Source organism: Podarcis melisellensis, assembly GCF_964234715.1.
Source record: "Podarcis melisellensis genome assembly, chromosome: 10".
NCBI classification, from domain to species: domain Eukaryota; kingdom Metazoa; phylum Chordata; class Lepidosauria; order Squamata; family Lacertidae; genus Podarcis; species Podarcis melisellensis.
In genome coordinates this window covers 21,019,280-21,041,390 of record NC_138542.1, presented here as the reverse complement: position 1 = coordinate 21,041,390, position 22,111 = coordinate 21,019,280, and the positions used below count along the sequence as shown (strand labels likewise).

The window sequence follows — 22,111 nt, the reverse complement described above, 5'->3', positions numbered from 1 at the left end:
CTAATCCCGTCCTCTTCCCCAAGTAGGTAACTCCATCCATTCTGGGTCCAGATGGCTCCTTTCTGAACTTTCTGAACATGTGAGAATGCTTTTTCTGCATTGCCATCCCAAGTGTGGAACTCCTTGAGGCAAGAGGTTAGGGTTTCTGTTTCAATCTCAAGACAGTGCCCTGTCATTATTTGCCCCTTCAGCTCCACCTACTCCAACCCTAGTGGTTTCGTGCCTTATAAAGCACAGGTATAGGGCGCTGTGGTCTAAACCACTGAGCCTCTTGGGCTCGCCAGTCGGAAAGTCGGCAGTTCAAATCCGTACAGTGAGGTGAGCTCCCATTGCTCTGTCCCAGCTCCTGCCAACCTGGCAGTTCAAAAGCATGCCAGTGCAAGTAGATAAATAGGTACCGCTGCGGCAGGAAGGTAAACGGCGTTTCTGTGCACTCTGACACTCGTCACAGTGTCCCATTGCACCAGAAATGGTTTAATCATGTGGGCCACGTGACCCGGAAAGGTGTCTGTGGACAAACGTCGGCTCCCTCGCCCTGAAAGCAAGATGAGCGCCGCAATCCCATAGTCGCCTTTGATTGGACTTAACGGTCCAGGGCTCCTTTACCTTTATCTTACAGGGCAGTAAACATATAAAATAAAATAAATAATATAAAATAGTAGGACCATCCCTCTACAGTACACCATACTTTAAAAACACTTCTCTGGGTTTAAATATGTATGTGTGTGTGTGTGTGTGTATAATGTGTGCTTGATTATTTCAATCCTCGAGAAGTCTCAGAATGAAAAACAAAGGGAAAGACTGAAAAGACTTAATATTTTACACCATGTTTCTTTATCCTGCATTTTATCTGGTTTTACGAAAGCTTTTTCTGTCGAGCTGTTGTGGGGTGTTGTTGTTGCTTCTTATTAGGGTGATGAATCAACTATTGAGTCGCACCTGCACATCTCTGCAATGCCATGGTAAACGCCTTATTTAGCAATTAGTCAAGAACTGTGGTGTACTTAGGAAAAGATCATTTATTTTTTGCTTATCAGTTGGGCCAGAAAGAGCTGGTTCTCAGGCTCCCCAGAGTGAAATATTGTAGGTTAAGAGCTCTAGAACTGTCTAGGCTTGATTTAATGGAGTTTGATTGCTCTACACATAGTACATGTGTTTACTTCCAGATTGTGTTAAAGAGCAGTAACTGATTCTGCTTCTCCACTGGCATTTTAAATAAACAAAGAAAGAAAGGATTAGGACCCAGTTTTAAATCATTTTGTTATTTGAACACACTGCATTTTTTTTTAAAAAAAAATGGTGATTAAACAGAACATTCATCTGAGATTTAAAAAGAACAAAACAATAATGGGTTAAACGTTTTAGGACACTCAAGTGATTTAAGAGCTTGTTTTAGAAGTCTGGGGTGGCAAGAACCAAATAATTCAGATTCTTTCCCATTCCCAGGCATCTGTCTGTTAAGGACAACTTACAGTGGAATGTTGCCTGGTACACAGCCTTATCTCAACTGTAATGTCCAGATTGTGGACTGCACTAAGACTGCAACTCGATACACATTTACCTGGGAGTAAGTGCCACTGAACTCAATGGAGCTTACTTCCAGGTAAATGGGGAATTACGGCGCAATTTATGCATTGCTCAGAAGCAAGCCCCACCAAATTCAACAGGACTTACTTTGGAGCAGAGCAGTACAGAACTGTGTTGAAACTGCGGCACTGTTTTCTAATAAAGCTGGATCAGTCCCACTCATGAAGTTAAGATTGAACCAGTTTCAGAGCTTTGTAATTAAGAGCCTGAATTCTACCATTCAAGCAAAGCTAGTCATTCCTCAGGCTCTTAATCTATATTCTACTGGCAAAGACTTCATTTCTTTCCACAAGCTTTGTCTCACGCTTTGTATCTAAACACAGAATGCTCCAAAGCTGACTGAAAAGTTGAACAAGACTTGGTCCCAGAGCAGAGAAGAAAGTTCTCCATTTCTACCAGCTTCTGAGACTATGGGTGACCAAAATACCTTCAGCAACCCTCTTCTCTCTTTTTCCCCAAAGCCATTAAAAAAAATAAATACATTTATTCAAAAGTTACAATACAGCTTTGCCCACTGCCATAATATCACAGAATGATCACTCCAATCTTCAATCCCAATCACTGTGGGATTGTCTAAAAAATGTAGTATGAACACTGACAACTGGGAAACACTGGCCTGCGAGCGCACCAGTTGGAGAACAGCCTTTACCAAAGGTGTCATGGGCTTTGAAGACGCTCAAACTCAGGCTGAAAGGGAGAAATGTGCTAAGAGGAAGGCACCCTTGGCAAATCCACACCATGATCAACTGCCGCCTGGAAATCTATGTCCCCACTGTGGAAGGACGTGTGGATCCAGAATTGGCCTCCACAGTCACTTATGGACTCACTGTTAAGACTGTGTTAATGGAAGACAAAGTTACTTGGCTACAAGTGATCGCCAAAGAAGAAAGAGTGGCAATGGGATATTAAGAGACGTTCTCCTTGCATCAGTGACAAAATGGCACGGGAAAACAGAAGACACTTACCCACACAAGCAGGAGAAGGTTCCTTTTCACTGTTCCGCAATAGCCCAACATTCCAACAATGATAAGGAAACAGCAGACGGCAATCATGACTGGGTGGACAACTGGAAAGTAGGTGGAAAGAACAGCTTCCTCTACCCTGAAAGCAAATGAAAACAACAGGATCATGCTAACAGAACTGAACCGTGGCTCATCTTAGAAAAGGGTAGTCTTGTGATCAAGGAATGCAGAAACCATTAGTCGTACCCATGTGCAGTGGTACCTCGGGTTACATACGCTTCAGGTTACAGACTCCGCTAACCCAGAAATAGTGCTTCAGGTTATGAACTTTGCTTCAGGATGAGAACAGAAATCGTGCTCCGGCGGCGCGGCGGCAGCAGGAGGCCCCATTAGACAGTGGCGTAGTGTGGGTTGTCAGCACCCGGGGCAAGACAAGTAATCTGCGCCCCCTAACCCGTGGATTTGCGCCCCCTAACCCCCAGATGTTGCGCCCGGTGCGGCCGGGCCCCCCTGCACCCCCCACGCTACGCCACTGCCATTAGCTAAAGTGGTGCTTCAGGTTAAGAACAGTTTCAGGTTAAGTACGGACCTCCGGGACGAATTAAGTACTTAACCCGAGGTACCACTGTAATTTTATTTTGATTTTAAATGTGATTTGAATTGCATTTTAAACTAATGGTTTGATTTTGTGTTTTTAATGTATTAGATATTTGGTGTTAGCCGCCCTGAGCCCGGTCTTGGCTGGGGAGGGTGGGGTATAAATAAAATTATTATTATTATTATTATTACCATTACACCTACTACTACTACTACTATTACTACCAGGAGTGTCCTATTAAGAGGCAGTTGTGCCCTTTGAATCTACATGGAAATAGCCTAACAGCTTTTAGAAGCTATGAATTATTCAGTTTCTTAGTTTTGAAATAACTCATTTTGCTGTGTACTTTAAAGTACATATTCCTTAACGCATGGACAATGAATGAATGAACTGAGGCTGCCCTATTGAGATCTCACGAGAGGCAGAGTAACAAACAGCCACGGAATCAGTGCTCAAGGGACAACCCCAGTTTTCTGGAACCTGTATAAATTATTGTCCCTATTTTGCCCTTCAGGGAAGATTTGAGGGTGCTTAAGGGAAAAAAGCCCTGTGCCTTTAGCTTCTGAAACTGCTATCCTTCAATGGCTTCTCCCTTCTGGGGAAGAAGGAGAAGTTTCTCTTTTTTGGGAAGATCAATCCCTCAACAACTAACCATGATAGAGAAGGGGAACCTCCATGCTGTTTTGTATATTGTTCGTTTTTCTGGTTTAAAACGCTTTGCCCATTTATGTGCATTGCTTAGAGATACACAAGTGAGGAATTCGACGTGGTCCTATGTCAATCATTCCATCAGTGCAATCTGTTCAGCCTGCCAGATGGAACAATCCCCCTTCTTCTCCCCTCATTTGCTGTCCCAAAGCCAATTTGGGGGGCACACAGGGGAAAGAAGAGGGCGAAATTGAATCCTGCTCTCATTATGCTACTTAAAATGTGGAATTAGCATCAAAAGTATTGTTTAGTTTTGAATATGAAATCTTGTATTGCTTTCCTTATATCAATTACTTTCTATTGGGATGTGGAAGTAAGGCATTTGTGTTGTAATTCTTACATAGATTCCTTTTTGCTAGGCTATGAGTCTTCCATCGAAAGAGAATACAAATAAATAAAACGCAAACAAGTGAAGAGGAGCTTTCAGCAGTTTGGAATAGGGTTGGGTGGAGAGGCTCAAGCAATGATTGTTGGTGCAAGAATAGGGATGTTACATTTTTCGACTTTGGGGTTCTGGAGGGTGTTGCCGGACTACAATCCCCATCTTTGGCCAGGCTGGCTGAGGCTGATAGGAGTTGGAGTCCAACAACAACTGGAGGGCAACAGACTCCTCATCCAGGGGCTAGACCAGTGTTTCCCAACTTAGGCTTCCAGCTGTTTTTGGACTACAATTCCCACCATCCCTACCTAGTAGGACCAGTGGTCAGGGATGATGGGAACTGTAGTCCCAAAACTACAGCTGGAGATCCAAGCTTGGGAAATACTGGGCTAGACTCTTCAGAGAAAAAGTCCAAGAGGGGCGAGCAAGTTTGGAGGATGCCACCACACCCCACAAACTCAACCGGAACAGAAAGGAAACTTACAGTGAGAAAATGGCCGAAAAAGCCACAAAACGACTACTCCAGCTGAACGAACCCTTAACCCTCTCTAACCTTTGTACTATTCTGACAGAATGAAAAGTGAGACGGGTGTGGGAGCATGGAGGAATCCCCATCCCTTCCCAGGATTCTTGCATCCACCACGCCAAGAATTATTGGAAGCAGAACAGGGAATTGTGGGAAATCCTCACACAGTCACTGAATGTGATCCTGCTGCCATGCTGAAGGGGGAAGGGAAATGATGCACACGAAGCTTGCAAAAACCAGGCAGACTGTCACAAATAACCCCCTGTGTGTTACACAGTCAAACCTCGGTTGCCGAACGTAATCCGTTCCAGAAGCCAGTTCGGCTTCCAAAACATTCGACAACCGAGGCGTGGCTTCCGATTGGTTGCAAGAGCTTCCTGCGCTCAAGCGGAAGCCGCGTCGGATGTTCGGCTTCTGAAAATTGTTCAGAAACCAGAACATTTACTTCCGGGTTTTCGGCGTTCGGAAGCTGAAACGTTCCAAAATGGAGCCCTTCAGGAACCAATGTTTGACTGCAATGGTGCATTAAATGTATGGTGCAAACGACTGGACTCCTTGGCAGGTTTTGAACAAACAAACACAAATTTATTGAGGGTTAATATAGTAGATATATAATAAAAGGATGCATACAATTTTACAGTATGCAGAGAACAACATGAGTTGAGAAATCAGAGAGAGGAGCTGAGGGAAGTCTTGGGGGGGCGAGAGGGAGGGAGGGTTATTTGGGGAGGGGGAGGGGGAAAAGGAGGGAAATAATGAAGATGATTTGTTTTGATAATTTGTTATGTTGAAATTGTTAATAAAAATTTTATTTAAAAAAAAATGTATGGTGCAAACGTGACCTTAGCCAGGATTATTCCAGCATTGGGGTTTTTTAAAACAGCATCTCAGATAAATTATGCAAAATACCAAAGCCCTTTTCAGAAGCTTTGTGGGGCCTCACCCTTCCCCACAACCAACCCGAGCATTCGCACTTTCCTCCTTGGCAGTCTAGCTACATGCAGACAACCATGAGAAGCCTACCTTGTTTCTGCAGTTAAAGTGAGAACATTATTCAAGTAGTCCCTCATCCAGGCGGAAACGGCTAACACAGTGACGGACATCAACTGAAATAAAACAGGGATTTTATTTAGCAAACACAATTTAGAGCAGACTGAATTATTCAAACAGCGTTACAGGCAGTGTGCACCATTGCACAGAATATCCCCCCCCACACACACACACACTTAGTGCTGTGAGCAGATGCGTTGCTAAAGTATTACTTCTCTAAACATGGCAATCTGCTCCTTTCCAATTTACTAATACTTTGGAAGAGCGAGTTTCTCAACGGAGCCGTTTCCGAACTGGCTGCTCTCCCCAAAACTGTGCACCTCGGGGACCCGGTAAGCTTTGAGGTTTTATTTTCTGCTTGTTGTAAGATTAATAACTCCAGCAGAGATTTCATAAGTGAAATCCACAAGGTACCATGATACGTTTTCCTTCAGACTACTGGCTTTGAGAGACCACTATGTGTATAATTATCGGATTACTCAGGGGAGGGCAGAAATCCTCACTCAAGCTGGCATGTATGGGGAAAGCCACTTGTGTGATTGAAGCTGAATGAATAATATGCAGCTCATCAGAGGCCTGAACTAGGTTAAGATGATGGAGTGTAATAGGATCAATTCCAGCTGTTGAAAAGGTTTTGCCAACTTCTGAACACTCACAGTTTGGTTATCAAACGTGGGCAATCAGGAAAAGCGAAACTAACTTAAGATTTCATTTTTTAAACTATACGTGATTTAAAAAACCCATAGAATTTCAGAATTTGACGGGGCCGTGGAAGTCACCAAATCCCACCCCTTGCTGAGCATAGCAATCTTGTGGCTAAAAGGACTTAAAGTACTCAACTTGATAGAAAGAAAATATATAAACAGGAACAATCACAATACTGAAATACAGTGTTTGAAACTCCCATTTTCTAGGCACGTTTTGTGACAGGGAATTTTATTAGCACAAGAAGTTTCTGAGATCTGGGATTTCATATTAAAACGGCAGAGTGGAAGCAAAGGAGGGCCTTTTTCTGCCTTCCCGCTTCCAGCTACTCTCCGAAGACTGGAGAAGAGACCCTCTGAAGAATATTAGGGGGGTGGGCAGGGGAAGGACTAGACCATGTGAAAAATGAACATAATATTTTAGCTGCAGTTCATTCATTTTTAGCTTCGTATTCTTGTTATAAAAAAGCACGCCTAGACATTCCGTTGTTGTGCCCGTAAACTCAGTTTAAGGTGCCATTTAGCTTCTACCTTTCGTATCTCAGTTTCTAACACTGCTGAAGGAGTAACTAAGGACATGACATTTTTAATTTCGAGCCACAAAAAAAAAGACCATATAAATGCACCCATTCTGGAAGAGGATCAAATTGAGCTTTCATAATTTCCATTTAGGGAGGTTGGGAGGTTTGGAGGAAAGTGATTACCTCATCATTTGCTATTATTATTGGTCATTAAATTTATATACAGCCCTTCACCCCATGATCACAGGGCAGTTTACAAAATTAACCTCCTTCAGAAGTGGAACACAGATATAGCATCAAAAGAGTAGCCTGGTCTTAGATAAAGAATGGAAGCAACTGAAGGTTACTATTGCTATTTGTTTTCTTCTTCTTTTTTCCAATACAATATTTTATTGGTTTTTTTCCATATTACATCACAATATAAATAAACCAAAGCCATCACCACATCCTCCCCCCATATATCCATCAATAACACCTAATATTCTTTTGTCCCTCCCCCCGCTTCCCTCCGCCCCCACTCGATTTCCTCTACATTCTGAGATTACATTTATCTTTGCAGTTTACAATCTTCTCAAATCTTCTATATATTCTTATTATCTTCCCTTACTGATTTACCTTCCCTCAGATACTTTACATTTTAATCTAGGCATACCAGCATATCTTTTTTTTGAGCAATATTTTACCATATATTCATCAAAACATTCCCACTCCTTTTTTAATTTTTGATTCGATTGGTTTCTTATAATAGCTGTTAGTTTTGCCGGAGTTAAGTATTCATTTAGTTCACAAATCCATTCTTCCCTTAAGCGTACAGTGGTACCTCGCAAGACGAAAAACTCGCAAGACGAACGAGTTTTTCGTTTTTTGAGTTGCTTCACAAGAAGAATTTCCCTATGGGCTTGCTTCGCAAGACGAAAACGTCTTGCAAGTTTGTTTCCTTTTTCTTAAAACCGTTAATACCCAGGGTGCATTGCTTGAAAAGGTGCAGTTGCAACTTGACTTTGAGGAGCAACTCATAGCACGCGGTGTGGTAGCCTTTTTTGAGGTTTTTGAAGACTTTGGTGATTTTTGAAGCTTTTCCAAAACTTCTTTTGCAGCCATTTGGTATGTTAAACTTTTAAAACTTTTTTTGGGGGGGTTGGATTTTGGGTTGGGGTGTTTTCTAGGAGGTTTGGTGCTTTTGAATTTTTTGGATGTGAAGCACTGATTTATTTATTTTGGGGGGTTGCGAAGGTAGGAGCTGTGCTGCCATGGGGCCCAAGAAGACTGCTGCTGCAGAGGCCGGCGAGAGGAAGGAGAAGGTGACGCTGGAAATGAAGGAGATCATCTGGAAGCACGACAGTGGAATGCGTGTGACAGACCTCGCCAGGGAGTACGGGAGGAATCCATCGACCATCGGGACCATCCTGAAGATGAGGGAGAAGATCCTTGCAACTGATGTAGCCAAGCGAGTCACCAGGATCGTGAAGAACCACCCAGCTGTTCTGGAGAAGGTGGAGAAGTTGCTGCTCATCTGGATAGAAGAGAAGCAGGGTGCAGGGGACACAGTGACTGAGGCCGTCATTTGTGAGAAGGCCAAGGCGTGGCACGCAGACCTCGTCCGGCAACAGCCAGGAACCTCAGGCGAGCCAGAACTCTTCAAGGCAAGCAGAGGCTGGTTTGACTGGTTCAAGATGAGATCTGGAATCCACAGCGTGGTCAGGCATGGAGAGGCTGCCAGTTCTGATGTTACTGCGGCTGAAGACTTTGCAGTGGAGTTCCTGGAGGTTGTGACGACGGAGGTCTACGTTCCACAGCAGCTGTCCTCCAAAGAACTGAGGGACATTTGCCAGAAGTGGAAAGATGTGCAGGCTTTTGCACAGCGGCACCACCCTGACAAGGACCTGACACGTGACCTTGCGAACACTTTTGATACAAGGGTCATGTCGTCTTTCAGGAAGGTGCTGAAAAGGCGGATGAAGCAGCAGACCATGGACAGGTTCTTCAGCAAGAAGCAAAGAGTGGAAGAGGAACCTTCTTCGAGTTGTCCCCCAGAGTCTTAGAAAATGTATGTACAGTACTGTACACTTTGGTGATTTTTAAACTTTTTTTGATCATAGGAACACATTAATTGATTTTCAATGCATTCCTATGGGAATCCGTGCTTCGCAAGATGAAAAATTCGCAAGACGAAAAAACTCGCAGAACGAATTAATTTCGTCTTGCGAGGTACCACTGTAGAGTCTGTGACTTCCACTAAGCAGCAATCACTACTCTAGCTGCTGTACTTGCATATAAGAAGATTCTTTTCCCCCTCTGTGGTTTCACTTCCCCTATCAATCCAAGGAGATATATCTCTGTTTTTTTATTATTGATATTTTCAACACCTTCTTTAATTCTTCTTGTATTACTGTCCAAAAATTCTTAATTTCAATGCTTCTATGCAACCCTTCTCCCCGTACCCAAAGAAGCGTATATAATACATGCAGATCTTAAGACTGTGGGTCCTGCAATCCAAAGAAACGTGCAGGATCAGACATTTCCCTGTCCTCTCTCCAACTCTAACCATAATATTCATGCTCTTAATTAGGCCTTAAATCAGATCCTGATCACTCATTAATTCTGTAAGCATTAATTATCGGGAGGGGCCTGGAGAGGGAGTCTGGCATAGCTCCATGATTTTCCTGAACAGCTATGGGATTGCAACATGATAGATCTACATAGGCTCATGGCAGTTGGTTTGCACATTGCGTATGTAACAGTGGCTGGAAAATAGCCTAATTCTTATTACTAGATTTTGGGAGGCAATCTACACTACTGTTCTGAGGCTGTGAGCTCGACATGTCCACACCATGTAAACGGCCATTATTCACCATACGAACCTGCCAGTGACCCAGGTCTCTTTAGAAAGCACAGCACCTGGATTCGGGATCTGGTGGAAACCAAAAGATGACCAAAAGTGCGAGGGATTGTGGGGTACAAGCTATGTGGGGGATTTGGAAATCCCTTTGGAGAAGCCTGGGTGGTTGACGTGATCAACCTATCGAAAACCAGAATCGCCTTTTATTGATTTTATTTAGCCTCTGTGGAAATAAAATCCGCAAGTTTCATCGATATCTCTTTAGCCCCCTTAAACCACCCCCAACTTTGCTTTAAGGAAAGATAAGCACAGGCCTATCGGTTTATCTGGCCTCTCTCGCTAAGCAGTTAACAGCATCAAACTATGACAACGGCACAAAAGGTTTCCAGCTGTAGCTTCTAATTGCGTCCACGATGCAATCGATTAAGAAACCTCAAGCGGCGCCGCTTTATTTTTCACTCTCCGTTCCCTCCAAAAGCAAAGGAAAACAAAGGGGTGACATTGAGTTGCTGGACGAGCAACTATTAATTACATTCGGCAGCAGGCTACACCACAAGCAGCTATGCGGAAGACAGAAGAACCCTGTATATATTTGAGGCAGGAATGTCAGAGAAGCAAAGGAACAGCTGCAACCAGAACCATGCTCCCTTGGCGTGCAGTGGAGTTCCAGCTACAAAACTGACAAGCTTACGCCGGCGCGTATGAAGGCGTTCATCCCACATCAAGACTCCTCATCCACTTTTTGCTTCCAGCCTTTTCTTCCTTCCTTGGCACAAAAATGGGCACAAGGCCCTGGAATGACAATGCAAATGGGCATGAAGGTGTAGCCCATCGGTAGGCAAACTAAGGCCTGGGGGCCGAATCCGGCCCAATTGCCTTCTAAATCCGGCCCGCAGATGGTCCGGGAAGGAGCGTGTCTTTACATGAGTAGAATGTGTCCTTTTACAGTATTTAAAATGAATCTCTGGGTTATTTGTGGGGCTTGCCTGGTGTTTTTACATGAGTAGAATGTGTGCTTTTATTTAAAATGCATCTCTCAGTTATTTGTAGGGCATTGGAATTCATTGTTTTCCCCCAAAAAAATATAGTCCGGCCCCCCACGAGGTCTGAGGGACAGTGGATCGGCCCCCTGCTGAAAAAGTTTGCTGACCCCTGGCGTAGCCTCTCTTCACCCTCTCACAGTGCCAGTGAAACCTTGTTTTGTCTCCTGAGGGAGGCGTTCGATATACAGTGGTACTTCTAGATGCGAACAGGATCCGTTCAGGAGCCCCGTTCGCATCTAGAAGCAAACGTAACCCGTGTCCGCATGTCTGCGCAGGTCACATTTCAGCACTTCTGCGCATGCGTGTGACGTCATTTTGAGCATCTGCGCATGCGCAAGCGGCAAAACCCAGAAGTAACGGGCTCCGTTACTTCTGGGTTGCCATGGAGTGCAACTCGAACATGCTCATCCCAAAGCACATTCAACCCAAGGTATGACTGTACACAACAAGTTAGCTTTTGGGCCACACCTACTGTTATCAGTGCTTGTGGGGCAGAAGAAGATCTAGCCAACCCCTAAATACGACAACCTGTGCTTGGCCTCCAACACATGGAGAGCGATGGCGGGCATAGGAGCCAACTCCTAGGGGCCAAAGGCCCCCAAGTAAAACATTGGAGGGGCCATCCAAATGATTTGCATGTCTTGTGATCGATTATAAGGGTAGGGCAATGTTTTATTCAAGTTGGCACCTCTGATGGTGAGGAACTTCTGATCCCAGCATCTTTGCGCATGCCCACATGTCAAATACCTGAAAAGGCCTTTTTTATTTTTTTATTTCAGAAAATGTATACACATTGGTAAAAAAACACCAGAAAACAAAGAAAACCTTGACGTGGTTTACAAAAAGACAAAGCAAAAAGACCAAGAAAGTTTTACAACCATACATGCAAACGTTAAAATTTTACTTGAAAACATACAAATGTTAAAATACTCTCAATCATAACAGCCTCCTAAATGGCCTTACAGTATCTAATTCACTTATTCCAAAACTGATAAATTAAGAGAGGAATGTTCTCAATTCAGTAGAAATATTTCTGTGCAGAATTTAATACAGTATAGAAGAAACTCATTCTGGATACATTCTAGTGGTGATTCTTTCGGCATGGATTTCTGTTGTTTTAAAAAGTTTTGTTTTATGATTTCTTTTATTTGGCTTTTATATTATTTGTTAGGTGCCTTAGAAAGGGGGGTGTTTATATATATATATATATATATATATATATATATATATATATATATATATATATATGTATATAGCAATGAGGATTAAAAATTTAAAAATGCATACTTTACATTCTTCCCTTAATAATTGGTTCTACGGAGGCTGTGATTTTGTACTTTCTTTCTTTTTTTGTATTTTGCTTAACAGTTGGTTGATGGTATTAATTTTGACTGATTTAATACTTGCTTGTCTGAAAGTGTCCTCTGTGGGAAAAGGATCTCCAGACCAAGTCCAGTTTAAAGATAAGGAACCATAAGAAGGCAGAGCAAGGGCGCTTGAAGCTGCCCATCAACAGTTGTTGTTGTTGTTGCTGCTGTTTAGTCATTTAGTCGTGTCCGACTTTTCGTGACCCCAAAACAGGCTGAGTAGGCCCCAGAGGCTCCAGGTTGCCCCCAAGATTGGGGGGGCAACATCACACACACCTCCCAACATCATGCAAGTCAGTGCAGCCTTCGCAACATTGCACTGGGCTCCTCTCAACATGGGGAGGCTGGGCCCCCTTCAAGCAAATATTGAGGGGGCTGAAGACCCCTCGGCCCCCAGAGTTGGCATGCCTGGCACACCCATAGCTCATCTCGTCACAGTTTTACCCATTATATCAGACCCTCCAAGTGTCCCTATTTTCCAGGGACAGCCGTGGATTTACAAAAGCTGCACCGGTTTCTAATTTGATCCCGGGATTTCCCGCTTTTCCTCAGTACGGCTCTATTTTCATTGGAGAAATGTTGGAGGGTATGGTAGGATGTTCATCAGATAAATATTGAATGGGTATCTGACTCTGAGCCATCTGAAGGCAACTCTGTAGAGGGAAGTTTTTTTTAACGTTTTAACGTTTTATTGCATTTATTATATATGTTGGAAGCTGCCAAGAGTGGCTGGGGTAACCAAGACAGATGGGCGGGATATTATTATTATTATTATTATTATTATTATTATTATTATTATTATTATTATTATTATTATTATTGAATAGGATGTCCCTATTTTCATCAGAGAAATGTTGGAGGGTGTGTTATATTGATATATAGTGTATTCAAATTTTGGTAATTATTTCTAAAATTTGCATCTATCCATATAAATTAGCATAGGCATGCTATATGCAGATTGGTTTTTCTCTTCCATCCTCTTTTTCCAGTGTTGTATTTCTTCTTTGTGGGCTCCCAAGTGTGTGACAATCGTACTGTATAACTGTCTTCTTTGCTCCATGAATCCCCTCCTTCTCTTTTCTAAAATTCTCCTTTCTAAAGTTCCTTTTTCTTCTTCTTAGCAATGGCACCAGTCTAGTAATCTCTCTCCGACCCGCCCCTTTTCCTTCTATCCTTTCTTTCTGCTTCCTTTCTTTCAACAAAACATATTTTATATATATATATAAAGAGAGAGAGAAAGGAGATAACATTCTTCCCTTTTTCTCCAACCAACAGCATTTTGGTAAGCTCTAGCAAAATATTTTTCGTGGCATGCTTCTCTGCACAATACAATTTGCGATCATATTGAGCAGCAGGAATTTCCCCAGTCATATTGCTTTTCATGTTGGGACTGCATTATCTTACTATTCCGCCGCTTTTGAAAAGTGAGGTTAAAGCAGCAACATGAAAAAAGTAGGAGCTGCACACTTATATAAGATGAAGGAAACTAGCTCACCTGCAGGAGTTTGATCCCTTCGCTATGACTAAAATATCATTTCTCTCTGACATTACCACAGAGCTGCTTAACTGTCATCAGTTCATCTGTTTTTGCTCTAAGGTAAGGACTGCCATAGGAATAACTGTGATGGAAAGCACACTTTCTGGGTGTGTTGCTGTTACAGAATTGTTTGGGGGCATTGATTTTAATTAACTAATCTGTTAGCACATTTCTGTACTGCTCTTCATCACATTTGTCCTCATCTTTGTTGATTTTTTTTAAACAATAAAAATATAGAGTCAATGGACTTTCTTGTTTTTTTCTTAGTTACTGAGTTTTCATTTTTCTACATATCAAATTAAATATTTTACAAACTTTGAAACATCTAATGACTTCCCTTCTTCTCCTTCCATGGTTCACATTACAGTTTCCTGCATATTTTACTATAACCATTCAAATCAGTTTTCCACTTTTACATCAAACAAATATTATTTACTCTGTTGAATTTATTGAACGCTGCCAGCGTTTTGAGCTGTGTAAAATTATTTTCCATATATTCAATAAATATTTTCCACTCTACTTTAAGTTGCTTTTTTTTTTAGTTTAGTTTCTTTTCCCCTCGTCATATGGATTCAAATATTTCTTTTTGAAATTTGAAGGTCTGTGGGCTATCAATAAACTTGAACAGGCTTGCAATATTAGTGGCAGGGTACGTGGATATATTAATGAGTTTGCAGAATATACCAGTTCAGAGCATTTTTTCTAGAAAATACAGAGAGGCATGAGCATTAGCAGATACAGGCAGTTTAGAAAGGAAACTGAACGAGAAACATAATTCAGCATTTTCAATCCTGGCTCTTCAATTGATGGCAATTGGTCTACTGACCTTAAGACTAAAAGCTTACTAAGCTAAACATCTGTACTGATGTGCACAGCTTTCCCATAACATATGTGGAAACTCATATCCCTTTCACGACGAAAAAAGCTCTCCTCTACAATGCTCTACTAGCCTAAGGTTGCTTGGGAATTCTTGTCCAACCAAGTCTGTAGACAGATATCTAATATAATTTACAGATTTGGGGTCAGACAATGCTGAAGTTAACTTCTAAGACGGCCCCTTTCAAGTGTTGTGTTAATTACAAAAGGCATCTGGAACTATGAAGGGATAAATATCAGAACAGAGATGTTTCTTCCCAATATTTACTTTGGTAGAAATTTAGCAGAGAGCTGGAGCAGCAGGCAGATAGGAAGCAACATGGGATTTAACAAAATAATGGCGTGAGACAATTCCCTATGAACACATACGCTGTCTCTGAAATGTGAGAAACTCAGCATCCTATACCCTTTTAAAAATGTGGCTCTTTTCTGGGGTAGGTGTGTTATTGGGTTGTTGTTTTTATTCTGATTATATATGTTGTGATCTTTTCTGTGAACCACCCTGAGACCTCCAGGTATAGGGCGGTATATAAACGCTAATAATAATAATAATAATAATAATAATAATAATGCTCTCTAGGCTACACTGAAGTCAATAAATAGCTAGCTAGCTAATTTTAAAAATTGCGTGTTCAGACCCAGAAACCTCCCCCCTAAATTAATTCACACTTGACTCAAATTTTGGTTTTGGTTTTTGGCAGAATTTAGGCCACAACTTTATTGATTACAGAAAGTGACTGGTTGCATAGGCTCTGGTTCGACTAGCTCCCTGCCATGCAGGTAGCACTGACCCAGGGCACCAGCATCGGTCAGCCAAGGGTGAACACCTGGATAAGCGGAAAACTGGGAATGGGCTGACTCCGCCACCCAAATGTCCCCCTGGACTCAGGCACGGGCACAACCCCCTCTCAGGGGTTGACCAAACCACCGAGTCCCTGGATTCCTTTAACAGAATACCCTTCACATAGGGATGGTGAGAGAGTTCTCCCATCCCTATCATCTGAACCTGAGCCTATCCGCAGCCTTACAAGTTGGGACGCTTTACTACGCAGCAGGCTAAACCCAAATGGCAACAGCCAATCACGCAAGTGGGGGAAATTCCTGCTGTGCCCCTGTCCCAATGACAGACGACACACAACGGCATAGCAAGGTCAAGCGCAAAGCCCTAAAAGTAGGGAGAGGTGGGCAGGTGTTTTGAATGCACCGCTGAAAGAGGAAGCTCTGGGTCACGTGCATGGGCATAAATAGGTCCCTTGAACTGTTTAGACTGTGTCCCATTGGCCAGATTGAACCCAGTTTTGAGGGACCTACCAATCGGGTGTTGTGGCTGACCATTCGTACCCACCCACAGCACAGGGTGCCGGTTTTCCAGGTCTCACCTTCCTCTTTAAGGAAGGACCCGATGTATCTAAAACATGTTTCTTCTATATTACATACAACATTCTTCGCAGAAATCTTTCCACTGAATCGAGAATATTCCTCTCCTGTTTACCTGTTCTGGGACAAGTAAATTAAGTTTCTGTTAAGTCATTTAGGAGACTTCTATGACTGGTAAGGCACAGTAGCCCTCTTTAGCATTTGATCCAAGAGGGCACCAGGTTGGCAAACGCTGGAAACCCCATTATAAAATCTTTCCCATGATTTGCAAAACCACCCAAAATGAGTGCATTTACATACCCTCCAACACAGGGGCATCCCAACATTTCTCCAATGAAAATAGGGGTGATCTATTCCATGCCCTCCATAATTTCTCTGATGAAAATAGGGACATCCTAAGGAAAAGCGGGACATTTCGGCACCAAATCAGAAACCGGGATGGCTTCTGTAAATCTGAAACTGTCCCTGGAAAATAGGGACACTTGGAGGCTCTGTGTTTAATTTTTATTTTGAGAAGTATTTTTATTTTGAGAAGTAGTTGTGAGACATCTGCAATAATCTGTCAGTTTTGGAGACACTGCAAATTCATACTCAGCAGCATATTATCTGTATTTGTTATGCAGAGCCAGAACCAGAAATGTGGGAATAGTGTTCAGGGTAATACCCCCCACTCTGAAGGAGAAGAAAAAACTGGTTACTACCCAGCAGAAGATGACATATAAGTGGAAGTCATCTGGCATCTGGATTATATATTCAATATGCATTTTTGGCTTTTGACTGCAAGGGAAAAAACACATCAGCCCACACAGCATCTGTGCTTCTAATATAATTTGTTCTTCTCAACACTTCCTCCTACTGAATGTTGAAGATTTCCAGACGAATCTGTCTTGCTCTGGGTCCCCAAACCACACACTCCGCAATTACACAGGAGTTGGGTTAATTTACAAGATAAAAATGCAGAAGGCACTCTCTGCTTTCTTCTCAGTATGCAGAATTAAAGCAGGCATTCAGCAAAACGAGGAGCTCCAACTCCTACACAAAAAGTAATGTGTGCATTGACAACGCAGGAATTTCCCCTCAAAGCACGTCAATAAATCAGAATCGCGAGCCCCTCTGCCTTACAAATTGAAATTTGCTCCCTATTATCGAAGCCTCAGTCCAACTATTGCTTGTACTGGATCCCAAACACTGTGGTTCAGTAGCTCTGATACTGAAAAAACAATTCCCTCACAAACTCGGCCTTTCATGTCCTATTTTACAGGCAGAGGAAAACTCCTCGTGCACAACAGGGAATCCCCAATAATAGGAAGAATATTTCCCGTCATAGAAGAGAACAGGAAGTCCCTGTGCATGCTGGACTTATGCCCACATCCCTTGGGTGCAATCCAGCAAAAAGTTTGAAATCCATTCGTCTTATGCTCCAAACCAATTCACAAATTCGGCAAATTACATTTCAGAATCTTCCTGGAGGTGTGCCGTTTTAAACTGGAGCCGAAGGAATCGGCTTTTTTAAAAAAGTCACTGCACAAAAATTACCGTACACCCCGCACACAGAAACCTAGTGCATAAGGAACTAGGCTAAAGTAGAAACACTCGCATCTGGTGAGCTATCAGAGATTTGTTTTGTTCTTTTTAGAATGTAAACCCGCACCTGCAATCTGCTGCAATATAGTGGCAAGAAAAAAATTACACTCCATGATTTTGCTGAACATCTCACTCATGTATAATTACCATCAAATTGGGGGGACTGAAGAGCACAGTTAAGTGCTTTTTAAAAAAAAATATTGATACTTACTCAAAGATATACAAAAATACCTACCCATTATATTTTTATAACATACTGAGATAAAACAGCTACTTAGTCTTATAGGAGAACAAAGCCAGAAGGGAGAAAAAACAAAGGAACAGAAAGCAAGAAAAAAGAAATAGAAAGAAGAATATAGCTAAGTGCTTAAGGCTGCAGCTCTGGACACATTTTCCTGGGAGTAAACCCCACTGAACACAACAGGACTTATTTCTGAGTTGCCATGTGCAGGATTGCACCGTTCCATTTACATTGGTGGGACACACCTAGCTTTCTGTGCCAGCCGACCACAATCAACTGCAGGAGAATAGGAAGTGGAAGCAGAGCTATTGAAAATGGAAATTATTCCTTGCTTGTGTGAGCTTTCCTTTCATAGCCAGCAATGGGCACTCTGTATCCTGACAACCACCGGATGGTGGCCATTATGTGGAACCAAGTTTTACTAAAACCAGTGAACTTATTTCTATGTAATGTGTTGATAGGTAAAGGTAAAAGGACCCCTGACCATTAGGTCCAGTCATGACCGACTCTGGGGTTGTGGCGCTCATCTCGCTTTACTGGCCAAGGGAGCCGGCGTACAGCTTCCGGGTCATGTGGCCAGCATGACTAAGCCGCTTCTGGCGAACCAGAGCAGCGCACGGAAACGCCGTTTATCTTCCCGCCGGAGTGGTACCTATTTATCTACTTGCACTTTGATGTGCTTTCGAACTGCTAGGTTGGCAGGAGCCGGGACCGAGCAACGGGAGCACACCCCGTTACGGGGATTCGAACCACCGACATTCTGATTGGCAAGTCCTAGGCTCTGTGGTTTAACCCACAGCACCACCCGCATCCCTAATGTGTTGATAGTCAGCACTTATATTTAACTGCATCTGTAAGCCTGCTTAATGGGATGTAGGTGGCCCTATCTTTCTCTGGAATGTGCCCATTACACAAATCACATTAATTTCTATGAAACTTATTTAAGTGTAAACTTGTTATGAGCTTCTAGATAAAACTCAGGGATGTTGAAGCAAGCTTTACTGAAATAAATGGAATTTACATTCCAGCAAAGTGTTTGAGACCAAGGTGATAGTCTAAGGTAATCAAACCATATTGAAGTTTCTGAGAGAGCACGGAAAACCATTAAAAAAAACAGCATCATGTGCGACTTAAAATGCCAATATATCAATAATGTTAAGATCCAAAAAGTATCTGTAGGTATCAGTTGTGGTATATTATAAACACAACAGTAACCAATTCAACATTTTCTGCTTGTTACAGTCGACTGGCCAAATCACTTCTGGTTTCATTTTAAACCATCAAAATGTTATATAGCCATCACCATGAAATTGCTACTTTACATTTTTTGCTTGATACGCCAGCCTCCGTGATTGCCTTGAAAATAAGTGATGAAGCCACACAGACCAGCATTACGTTTTCAAGCTACATTTCCTCACTTTAAATCAGATATTTGCTTAATTGTATTTATGCCAAAAAAAAAACCAACCCTAAACTAGCAGATACTTTACAAAGTTGGTGCTTTAATGGAGACATTTTTTTTAAATGTTGTGGCCTAAATGAAAAACATACAAAATATATATTGCTAGCCATGACACTGGAGCAAACTGCAGGCTACAGTTTCATCATTTTTTTATTTTTTTCTTGCTTGCTTGCTCTTATATCCTGCATGTTGTTCCCAAGGAGTCTACCATCCAAACAATGACCAGATCTAAATCTGCTTAGCTTTTGTGAAGTGATAGCCTTACATGTGATCTCAGACTATACCCTGGGACCCAGGATATTTTTGCACACACATTTTCTCATTGTACTCTTCTTACAGCAGGCAAAATACCTTAGCTGTAAGATAAGGCAAAAGTGAATGGCACTAACTACTAAAAAAACTACTTCAATTCACAGCAATGCGCCCATTCCAATGATGACCAAACAACCAACAAGAGTGCTGTTTTGCCTTAGCTAGCCAGCTTGTCTGGGGTGGCCAAGACAGATAACCAGCTTACCGCTTAGTAATGCTTTCTGACACATGACAGCTTAGTCACCTGTATTACTGCAAACCTGGTATAAACTAGGAATGAGGTGGGAAACTGGTTCCATTTAAATTTTAGCTCACATGGAACAGGAAACCATGGTTTCTGCTAAAATACTATACTGTACTGTCAGAAGAATTGATGCATTTGAATTATGGTGCTGGAGGAGACTCTTGAGAGTCCCATGGACTGCAAGAAGACCAAACCTTCTGAAGGAAATCAGCCCTGAGTGCTCACTGGAAGGACAGATCCTGAAGCTGAGACTCCAATACTTTGGCCACTTCATGACAAGAGAAGACTCCCTGGAAAAGACCCTGGTGCTGGGAAAGATTGAGGGCACAAGGAGAAGGGGATGACAGAGGACGAGATGGTTGGACAGTGTTCTCGAAGCTACCAGCACGAGTTTGACCAAACTGCGGGAGGCAGTAGAAGACAGGAGTGCCTGGTGTGCTCTGGTCCATGGGGTCACGAAGAGTCGGACACAACTAAATGACTAAACAACAATTGAGTCTCAGGTTCTCACATACAGTATACAAACAGGTCCCTTATGAAGCAGAGAAGCATTCCATTTTAAACTACCCACGGAGCCCTGTGGTGTATCCAAAATTTGGGACACTATGATTTGTTTAAAGCTGGCATGCTCTGGCCCATGGGGTCATGAAGGGTCGGACATGACTAAACTACTAAGCAACAACAGCAATGGTTTGTCAACTAGCCAGGATCTGAAACCAGAGTTTAACCCAGCTTGATCTCACCAACTATAATTCAAGCAAACCAAAGTTCCCCACGTCTGGACATCACAGGGAACTCTGGTTAGCAGTAATGTTCCATCAACCTAGGAAAAGAGGGGGGCAGGAGGGGGGATTAAAATAGTGAGGGTTTTGCCAGGTTTTCCATTACATCTGAACCAAACTAAAGTGTCAGAAAGTGAAGTCAGATACAGAAGGCTTCTCCATCAGAAGACATCAAAGGCTAAGTCCGGAAATTGTGTTACTTTATCTCATGTTGTACAAAATGCTATGGTTTTCACAGGAAAGCGGTAGGGAGATACCCAAAGGAGTAGTGGGTTTTTCAAACTTTGATAGAGGTCATGTCTGGCTCAGAATCTTTATTCCCAGTGGAACTATCTATCCAAATTAAGCCAGACTTGGCTCAAGCAGGAGTGCTGCATGCTGTCGATTGTGTTGATCTTTCCAAACTCTCCAAATCCTGCGTAATTCTTCTGGCTGATTTTGGATATGAAACAGCCTGATGCTGCTCCTTAGAAATAGTATGCCACTGGCAAATTTAACACGTTATACCACAGAAGCTACACAGTCACAAATGCACAGGGGTCATAAGGACTGAATCCTGCCAAATGGTAGCAGCTTCGCATTTGAACATCTGCTTCGTTTGCGGGCGGCTGCAAAACAATCTGGTTTTGTATGTGACGCTGCAGAACACAACCAGAAGGTGGGAGCTGTCGTCCACCCAATTTTTCCTTTTAAATGTCACAATGCACACAGGATTCATGGAAACAAAATAAAAAAATTCCTTCCAGTAGCACCTTAGAGACCAACTATTGGTATGAGCTTTTGTGTGCATGCACACTTCTTCAGATACCATGCACACGAAAGCTCATACCAATAACAAACTTAGTTGGTCTCTAAGGTGCTACTGGAAGGATTTTTTTTAATTTTGTTTCGACTACGGCAGACCAACTCGGCTACCTACCTGTAACTAGGATTCATGGACAATGCCTTCTCCAAATTTCATCAGAACGGGACACTCCATGTTTCATTTATTTCAAAATATACACCTAGCTTTTCAAGGCAAAGAAGTATTTTGCCTCCAGTGACAGTCATCTTGCAGCGTTTGCCTGTACACGGTTCCAGTCTAATTTTAGGTTGGTCAATTTCTCCTGGATAACACCATCTCAGAAAGCATGTCCAAAGAACATTACTTGCCCCTCGAGCTCTAAAAGTAAATTTAAAGGATCCCTTTGATGTACCAAGGCACGGCCTCTTCTCTGACCTCTCTCAATGCCCTCACATGCTAACTAGTCCTCCCTCTTCCTTCGTTTTTACCTCAGTGCCAAGCTTTTAAAGTATGATTCCCTTTTATTTTCTTAAGCTATTTATAAACTGCCCTCCGTCAAAAGGTAGCAGGGTGGTGACTGGCCAAACAACAATAAAATACCGTCATAAAAATGGCTTCAAAATGCAGT

General features: G+C 42.4%; 2 protein-coding genes and 1 long non-coding RNA gene across 6 annotated transcripts in view; 1 reads left to right on the top strand and 2 right to left on the bottom strand.

Annotated features, from left to right (window-relative positions):
* The window catches only part of TSPAN12 (tetraspanin 12), an 86,049-nt gene that overhangs the window by 52,670 nt on the left and 11,268 nt on the right, over positions 1-22,111 (bottom strand). For all 4 annotated transcript variants that reach the window (XM_081929037.1, XM_081929036.1, XM_081929038.1 and 1 more), the window contains 2 exons: positions 5,784-5,866; positions 2,553-2,688 (listed from right to left, as the gene is read on the bottom strand). In XM_081929037.1, the coding sequence (XP_081785163.1) occupies positions 2,553-2,688; positions 5,784-5,866 (219 nt within the window). The remainder of the gene's footprint in view (positions 1-2,552; positions 2,689-5,783; positions 5,867-22,111) is intronic.
* On the bottom strand, positions 7,843-9,241 carry LOC309379089. The gene is made up of 2 exons (XR_014172361.1): positions 9,141-9,241; positions 7,843-8,109 (listed from the first exon to the last, which is right to left on the bottom strand). It is a non-coding gene; the product is annotated as an uncharacterized lncRNA (long non-coding RNA).
* On the top strand, positions 8,271-9,111 carry LOC309379088 (putative CENPB DNA-binding domain-containing protein 1). The gene is made up of 2 exons (XM_081927908.1): positions 8,271-8,804; positions 8,835-9,111. Exons 1-2 carry the CDS (start codon positions 8,286-8,288, stop codon positions 9,075-9,077), a joined length of 762 nt encoding a protein of 253 aa, XP_081784034.1. The 5' UTR covers positions 8,271-8,285; the 3' UTR covers positions 9,078-9,111.